This window comes from Dreissena polymorpha, chromosome 7, assembly GCF_020536995.1.
Source record: "Dreissena polymorpha isolate Duluth1 chromosome 7, UMN_Dpol_1.0, whole genome shotgun sequence".
In the NCBI taxonomy this organism is placed as follows: Eukaryota; Metazoa; Mollusca; class Bivalvia; order Myida; family Dreissenidae; genus Dreissena; species Dreissena polymorpha.
In genome coordinates, this window is record NC_068361.1 from 65814508 (window position 1) to 65824124 (window position 9617).

General features: G+C 36.4%; 1 protein-coding gene across 1 annotated transcript in view; it reads left to right on the top strand.

Annotated features, from left to right (window-relative positions):
- Positions 1-8807, top strand: part of LOC127837987 (collagen alpha-1(I) chain-like) — a 55633-nt gene extending 46826 nt beyond the window's left edge. The window contains exons 53-57 of the mRNA XM_052365453.1: positions 483-645; positions 3455-3567; positions 5139-5207; positions 5894-6100; positions 6841-8807. Coding sequence (XP_052221413.1) covers positions 483-645; positions 3455-3567; positions 5139-5207; positions 5894-6100; positions 6841-6978 — 690 coding nt within the window. The 3' untranslated portion in view covers positions 6979-8807. The remainder of the gene's footprint in view (positions 1-482; positions 646-3454; positions 3568-5138; positions 5208-5893; positions 6101-6840) is intronic.
- Positions 8808-9617: the final 810 nt, after the last annotated feature.

A 9617-nucleotide genomic window follows, 5' to 3' on the forward strand; every position in this document is an offset into this window, starting at 1 on the left:
TATTCATTGTGAGGACATAAATAAAAATCTGGTAAAACAAGTACTGCGAATTGAGTTTGCGCCGAAAATTATTAATTGTATCATATGAAATGAACCTTCGCCTACTCCATCAATAACTTCTCTTCGAAATAGGTATGGACGACGTATGAAAATGAGCAAAACAAACCATCGAACTGTTAACTTTAATTAAGATTTCTCACATATTAAGCCTCAATTGTAAAAGAATAAAAAAAACGAGCCTTGTTCTGGCATAGCAGGGCTTAATGCATGTGCGTATAGTGTCGACCCAGATTAGCGTGTGCAGTATGCATAGGCTAATTAGGGACGGCATTTTCCGCTTTCTCTCCAGTCGAAGCGGAGTTTCGTACATGATAAGCCTGTGCGGACTGCGCAGGCTAATCTGGGACGAGACTTAACGCTCATGCATAAAATCCCGTTTTCCCAGAGCGGAGCTTATTTTTACTTTATCACCTTGATTCCAGGTGACCCTGAAGGAAGGCGTGCACTTGTTCGTGGATAAAATGTGGAACCACATCGTCAAGATCTCCAATGTCGTCGACGAGCTCAAGTTCCCGCCTGGAACCATGGAGAGCCCGGCCGCCAGCTGCAGGGACATCCGCAACGCCTACCCGAACTCGCAGGACGGTATGTAGATGTGAAATTAACCCATTCATGCCTAGCGTCTAGAAAAAAGGCCTTGGCAAACAGCGTAGACCCAGATGAGACGCCGCATGATGCGGCTTCTCATCAGGGTCTGCGCTGTTTGCTAAAAGGAATTTCTGTAAGACATATTCTTAATATAGAAATAAATATACTAGACAACGATAATTTTGGAAATCAATTGATCCCATTAAAGGGGCCTTTTCACAGATTTTGACCTTTTTTTCACTTTTTCATTAAATGCTTTATATTGATAAATGTAAACATTGGATCATAAAAGCTCCAGTAAAAAATCAAGAAAAAAATTTAAAAAAGGAAAAGAACATTGCCCGGAGCAGGTTTCGAACCAGTGACCCCTAGAGTCCTGCCAGAGTCCTGAAGTAAAAACGCTTTAACCTACTGAGCTATTCCGCCGACTACACATTATTGACGTATTTTATACTTTATATAAGCAATCTTCGTAGTTTCACAAAATTTAACGACAAAAACAGAACTCTCCAAATTATTCAATCGTTTCGCGTTGCAACGCTTTATAATTTTTAGGTTTTAAAATCGTCAAAAGATGCATATAATGGCTATATTAGAGCATGGTTAATGTTCAGTATTACTGTTTCCTCACAAATATCATAACTAAAACGAAAACTTACGAATCTGAAACAACTTTTTTCAATTTTGTCAATTTACCAAAGCGTGAAAAGATCCCTTTAAGGTAGTGCACCTCTAATGATTTCCCGCGATTTCTTCGAAGGTTGAAGAGCCTACTATTAGGTGCCGTAGCCTAGTGGTTAAGGCGATAGACTAGAAATCTTTTGGGATATTCCCGCGCAGGTTCGAATCCTGCCGACGACGTATACTTTTTTACGACGCGTTTTATTTATTTTCTAACGTAATTTGATTTAATATGGCATATAAGCTATATTTATTGTTAAATATGTTGCAATTTTTATGCACATTTTTCAATTATTAAAATTAAAACAACGTTATGGCGAAATTGGGTGATTTACTGTTGAAAATACAAAACCATGCATGTTGCATTTTTATTTTTATTTCAAAAAGTAAACGGTAAATCTGTCTAGTTCTTGGTATTTTTGCTGTATATAGTGTTTCTATAAAAACTAAGTTTAAAATATGACTTAAATGATACTATTTTGAATTTTATGACACTTTGTTTTTAACCGACCCAATTTTTACTTGGCTGAAATCATTTACATTTCATGGTGCTCTTCCATAGATAAAAATTTGTAAAAAATAAATGTCTGTAAAAGAATACTTATTTCATCTTGTTTAAACTTTAAACACCTTTACAGCATCTGTACACACCAACTGCATGCCCATATTTGGAAATTTGAATGAATTATGGAACTTTTATATACCCCAGGGGTGAAAATAAACTGGACAAAAGCCGAGCGTGGGGGTGGTTTTGAAAAAATCGGTATATTTTTTTAAAAAGCATGGAAAGCCTACCTACACATTTGCATGTAGTTCAGTGAAATGATGCTGATTAAGAAAATAATTAATTAGATTATATTTGGATATGTGCCCATTAGAGGTGCACTACCTTAAAGTGATATTATGGGCATCTAACAGTTTATATGTGTCTATCGCAACCGTTGTTTATTTTTGATGTTTTCACTTCATATACACTTATATTTGTTAATGCAGCATCAACATACAAAAACAATATCCCAGAAAGAGAAAAATAATGCATTTGAATTTCAACCGTACTTTCGTTTGACAACTGATCATGCATGTACGATGTGAACCTAAATTTAGTTTAAGTGCAGATTCGTTAACACGACACAAAGACACAATTTTGTTTTACGGATCATTTCGGCTTAGAGGACTGGGTGAGTCATGTATAATATCGAATATAAGTTGAGTTACAGATAATTGTTCAGTAACCACATTTTAACCAACTCTTTTGACCTGTTAATTCTTTTCAGCTCAATTCAACAGTGAAAATGCCCACAATATCACTTTAAGTCACACACTGACCGTAATTTTTTTACTTATATTTCCTTGTACAGAATTCTAGTTCTTCATTGACTAAGCCTGGTCATATTATGACCGTTTATTCTTCTTTATCTTACCTCGCACATAATACATTTTGTTCATTGACTAAGCTATTTCCCCTTGCATAATGCTCGTTTTTCTTGAGCTAAGCCAGGTCACATGATGAACTTGTATCTGTCCTTATATTACTCTCTTTTTGTTCCGTTAGGTTGACAAAAACTTACCTCGTTATTTTATAACATTAACCCTTTGCATGCTGGGAAATTTGTCGTCTGCTAAAATGTCGTCTGTTGAATTTCTAAAATTAGCATTTTCTTCGAATTTTTTTCAAAGAATACTATCAGAATAGCAAACAGTTTGGATCCAGATGAGACGCCACGTTCTGTGGCGTCTCATCTGGACCCAAACTGTTTGCAAAGGCCTTTAAAATTCAGCTCCAGCGCTTTAAAGGTTAAATGTATTCCTAATAGTAGATCAAACGAAGGCATAATTCAAAAAGCAATACAATGTATATTGAAATGTCGTGTTTCATTTGAATATAAAACTCTGCATTGAACAAACAATAACCCATTTCTACCATAGTTATTGTTCAATTTGGTAATGTCGTAAAGATAGCTTAAATATGTTGCACACAAAGCTGAATGACTAGAACATATATGCTTAGTGGACAAAAACTGCTAATGCAGCAACACATTTTTATTGAACTCATACTTTTTGTTTTACACCTTAACGTAGACAAGTACATGCTCTTGTCCAATTTATTTGCGTTCTTTGTCCACAGGCATGTACTGGGTTGACCCGAACCTCGGCGGAGTCGGCGACGCCTTTGAGGTGTTCTGTAACATGACCGGTGGCGGCCAGACGTGCCTGGAACCCATGTCCAACACACATGAGGTAACTACGTGATAATAGGATAATATATTTACGCCCAATTGGTGAAAAAGGCTTCCAGGTACCGTTGAAATAAGAAGGCATATGGTAGCTTTGTGCATGAACGGGGCGATAAACACAGCCAGAAATAAAATGAACCTCGCTCCGGGAAAACGGGACTTAAGTAAGGGCGTAAATTGTCGTGCCATATCAGCCTGGGCGGTCCGCACAGGCTAATCAGGGACGACACTTTTTGCTTTTATTAAGCTCCCCCAATTTTTTTTTTTTTGGGGGGGGGAGCTTATAGTCTCCGCTTCGTCTGTCCGTCCGTGTGTCCGTGTGTCCGTCCGTGCACAATTTTTGTCCGAGATATTTCTCAGCAACTAATGACTGGAATTCGATGAAACTTAATGGGAAACTTTACTACCAAGAGGAGATGTGCATATTATCAGCGGGTTCTGGTCGGATGATTTTTCACAGAGTTATGGCCCTTTGAAATTTTCCATTAACTGTACATATAGTGCAATTCTTGTCCGGGCTATTTCTCACCAACTAATGACCGAAATTCAATGAAACGTTATGGGAAGCTTCACTACCAAGAGGAGATGTGATCAGCGGGTTCCGGTCGGATGATTTTTCACAGAGTTATGGCCCTTTGAAATTTTCCAATAACTGTACATATAGTGCAATTCTTGCCCGGGCTATTTCTCAGCAACTTATGACCGGAATTCAATGAAACCTTATTGGGAAGCTTCACTACCAAGAGGAGATGTGCATATTATTAGCGGGTTCTGGCCGGATGATTTTTCACAGAGTAATGGCCCTTTGAAATTTTCGATAAAAATTATTGTCCTCCCAACTACTGTGCCCTCAAGACGTTTCCTTTTATCTGAATATGTAGTGCAATATTGTGACAAAAAACCTTTGGGGAGCATCATCCGTCTCCGACGGTTTCTGGTTTTTCGCTGAAAGGAAGTTTTTTTCTATAACGAAAATACAGTTTAGGCGGATAGTGTCGTATCTGATTAGAATGTGCGGACTGCACCGGCTAATATGGGATGACACTTTACGCACAGTCCCTTAGCCTTGTTTTCCGACAACGTGGTTCAAATGGATTTTAATTGCTGGTTCGCTTGTCCATATCCAGTGCAACTGTCGTAACAATATGCTTCACATGCACCAATAGACAATGAAAATGCTAAAAGGTCATAGTTTTTAATAGGTTTATGTAATGGAAGAAAAACCACCTGTATTTGAAAGACAATGAAATATATAATTTACTATAAATGACACATGGTACCGTTTTGCACCAATGATATGATAAGGAAATGTTCAGGATTTTGTTTGGAAAAATGCATTTTAAGATTGAGCATGAACACATGGTTGTAGATAGTAAAATGTAATACAGAATTCGTAGCAGTTTCATAGAATAAACATGCATTTATTGCACATTATCACACAGGAAACATGTTTTAACATATAATTTAAGATATAACTTAATGTAGTGAATTGTTAAGCAATTGATGCTTATACCATGCGTATTATTTGTAAATGATTATTTCAACTGTTTCTGCAAACGTATGTTTATTTTATAGAAACCTCTGCAATACTGGCCAAAGAATGGCGACGATGAATGGTTTAGTGATATGCAAGGCGGCTTTGAGGTATGAAACATTATCCTATTAATAATTGGATTTACGCAAATGAAAGGAGTTCGTTTCTGAAAATTGTAGTCCCTGTGACTGATACCTTTTGTTGCGTTGTATTTGAAAGTTAAGATGTATGAAATAGTTTGCTTTTATTTTTCTAATTCAATTTATTTCGCTTAAGGGAATACTTATCGAGTTTACATTTCAATATATTTAGATCTGATACAATTAGCAGATAATCTCTCTTGTTCCTCTAAATAAAATACCGTCATTAACGATTTGATTACCTCCCATGTTTCTCTTTGGTACTAGCATATACAGTGCTTGCAGATCCAGCACACCAACACTATTGCCGAGTGCCGGATTAACAATGTAGACCCATATGCATTGAAACTTATGCCACGCCACAGGCCCTAGACGGCCTCGTGCAAAATAGAATGCTAGTACCCAGTCGATTACACTCGTTTTAATTAGCTTACCAGTGCCAATGATGACAGCAATAATAAATTTGATATAAAATTATTGGCTTTGTCAAGGCCAAGTCTTATGATTTCGCTTAGTAAGTAAGTACATTTTTTTATTTCGTCACGGTCTCGTGTGTCCCTTATAGTCGTGGGACCCGTTGGCATTTTCATTCTCTGCCTTATGGATAATCCGGGACTGCTATTGCCGCAATCTACATGTTCACATCATTTTTTTAGATCCGCTACAATGAGCAGATTACCTCCCTCTCGATGAAGTCGGACACCGCTTCTCAGACCTTCGTGTTCGTCTGCGAAGGTGTGAGCGGCTGGTTCGACCAATCAACTCAAAGCATGGACAGCGCCATCTCTCTTCTCGGCCTCAACGAGCACCTGTTTGAGACCGACAATCTTGACGGGATCAGCGTTCTCCAAGATGGCTGCCAGGTGGGTTCCTCAGTTTTTTATCGTTATTTTAGCTAAAATAATTTGCATTCAGTGCAAACGTCTTCGAATAGAGAAATCGTGAAAATACTCTAAGGCGGTAATGCTAAATGACAACGCTGCTATTACATTGTGTAATTTACATTTTGGGGTTGTTAATATCTTATTTGTTTGTGCACGTATTTTTTCAATAAAAAATGTTTAAATATTCAAGCCACATTCATTCGTTTGCCAATGAAAATATCGATGAAGACGAACCTTCATCCTATCTATTATTACCATACATAAACTCGATTTTTCAAACGAACTGCCGAATCATCAACTGTTAAGTTTTTTTTGTCATATTAGGTTAAAAAAATACTTGCCTATGCTTTCGCGTTTAGGCGTAAATCTACTTGCACGTAAACTTTAGAAGGTACCGATATTTTCCGCTCAGTCAATCCTCTTAAAATGTGTATTCGTTACCACAGTCTATTTGAATATCATTATTATTAGATGATTTCATGTGAATAACGACGTAAAAGTCATCGTTTTTTATTGGATAAGGATGTAAATAACGTAGTTTTTCATTTGTTGTTTTAGTTACATGTTCTCGATTGCTTTAGTTATCGCAACCACGTTCCTGTTGTAAAATGGCTATTTTAGAAATTCGTGATTTCATATGTTTAAAAAATATATATAATAAATACAACATTTGTTGTAGCCTACATTGCTGCATACTTAATCTGTGTTTCGTGTTGCAGGACAAGACATCAGGCCATACAGTATTCCAGATCCGAACCAAGTCCTCACGCCTTCCCATTGTCGATTTCTTGCCCAAGGATTACGGCAAACCATCACAGAAATTCGGCTTCCGACTTGGCGCTGTTTGTTTCCTGTAAACTCTATAGCTTGCTTGTATTTTGCTCATGTGTTTCTATGGGTTTTTTTGTTTACAAAAAGGTTTTCTATTATTTGAAACATGTAGTCGTTCTTCAAGTCAATGTTCTATATATTTTTTTTAATTTGCAATTGAATTTTATTTAATATGAATATTATGCATTGACATTTTTTAATTTTAAATAAAAAAGCGCTTTAGTGGCCGATTTAAAAGTCCTTATAAGAAAATGTATATCCAGATCAAACTGTAGAACTATCCATATAATGTTTCGACATGCAATGTGAAGAAGAAAATCATAACGTTAAACTTTTCAATGTAAAAATAACTAAATGTCTTTCACAAACATACAATCAATCCGTCCACAGTTTCAAGTCTGTGTTAGATATGTGTTTGTATTCATACATACTTAAAACGTGTAACCACTAGTTCTGTCTTACATGTAATCCTTTAAACATTACAGTTACTGACAAGATTTATATGTTTGAGTTTATATGAGCCTCGTTCTGAGAAAACAGGGCTTAATTTTATGTGCTTTAAGTGTCGTCTCAGATCAGCCTGTGCTGTTCGCACAAGCATAATAAGAGATGAAACTTTACGCCTAAACTAGATTTAAAACGAAAAAATCCATATAAGCGAAAAATGTTGTCCCCAATAAGCCTGTGCGAACTGCATAGGCTAATCCCTGATGACGCTTAATGCACATGCAATAAGCCCAGTTTTCCCAGAACAAGGCTTATATGAATTGTTCATTGTTCTGTGCATTATTTACCGTGTATTGAAACAGCCACACAATGTGGTTGCAACAAATATAATCAATAAGTCTAATATGTTATGATATTTAAATCTAAACGATCCATTTATCATCTTCAAATCTGAATTAAGCAATAATGTACAAATCATAACTGAGCGCACACTTAAGTTATGCGACGTTTCACTCAGGGCTATTTGAATAAAATGTTGTAAACCAGGTGTCCGAATGATGTATGCAATTGAAATTCATCAGCATCCGTCTATATTAAATGAATTATAAACTTTTCATTTACCCATATACATGTTTTCAGGTGTCTAGCTTAGTCGTCTTGAATTTTTTTAAAGACGATTATATGTAAATACAGTACCTTATAAGATCGGTTTAAACAACAGAAAAATTAATATTTCCATATAATGCGTGTTTAAACTGGAGCCATCTGTTCGTAAATAATGTGTGTTATGTTTTTTTTGCATTCATTAGTTCAACTAACTCAAAGAGTAAAAAATCTGAGTTAGTTTGGCCGGGTTGTATGCAATCATGTACGAAAACTGGCTGCATAAGGTATAAACGTGATATATGGTACAACGTTGCACAATTGATGTCGGTTACAAATATTAAAGCAACGAAAAAAGTCTGTTACTGAAGATACCAAATTCGTTTTCAACTGATTGTGTTGTTGTCATTCTCCACTGAGAATATATTAGCCTCTTTCTCAGAAAACTAGGTTTAATGTACGTGCGTTAAGTGTCGCATATAAGCCTGTGTAGTCTGCACAGGCTACTGATGGACGACAAATTGTGCATGAACTGGATTTTCATTTTGAAGAGACTTCCTTTAAACGAAAACGGCCCTTAACGCGGACCGCACAGGCTAATATGGGACTGCACTTCACGCACATGCATTAGACGTCCTTTTCACAGAGCGAGGCTCATATTAACTATATCATGGATGTTTTGTTACTATAGCAACTGACTTCCCGGGGGTCTATCTATTTGCATGCAAATGTACTCTTATAGCTTTCTGTGTAGCACAACCGCTTTTGCCACGCTTGACGCATATGCAATAAAATATAAAATGATCTTCGTATTGTTTTATATTAGCCGTTTAAAAAATGAAAATCCGGACTCAATGCATGTAATTGTTTGGACAGAAATATGGCGGGGGGGGGGGGGGGTATTTAGGTTAAAATTACATCATTCGTGGTGAATATTTACATTATGACTGATTAGTATTATAAGTTGGTTTATGACAATTCCAATATGCTTGTTGACTATTCGTTTATACTTGATGATTGCTGCAACATTACATCATTCATGATATATATTTACATTATGCGTGATGTTTATTCTAAACATGCTTCATGACAGTTCCAACATGCTTGTTCTCTATCGGTAATACTTGATGATTGTTGCAACATGCTTGGTGACTATCCAATGTTTGTGTGTTCATTATTCCTGAAACCAGTCATAATCGGTTTTGCCACTAAGCGTCATTAACAACGGCAGTTAGCAACAGACAGTAAGCAGAAGGCAACTAAGCAGAATGCAAGTTACTAAATTATGACAACAGGTGGCGCGCGTTTATTTTCCGTATGTTGAATAAATAACTTTTCGGAAAAAAGCGAAAACATCCGAATCATTTTGACTAGTAAACTGAATAAGCTAAATTAGTTCCCTTTGTTATATAATCTCCATTAAACTAAATACGTTTATTATTGCCATGAAGACCAGTAGGTTTACACAATGAATTGACTGCCGTGAATGTTTTTGATATTTGTAAGATGCAATTGGCACTCAATAAATTATACATGAATTTTATTCAGGACATAACGGGGCTAATGTGTTGGAAGTGTGGTCCATCCCTAGTCCAAATAATTACAGTAGACGTAA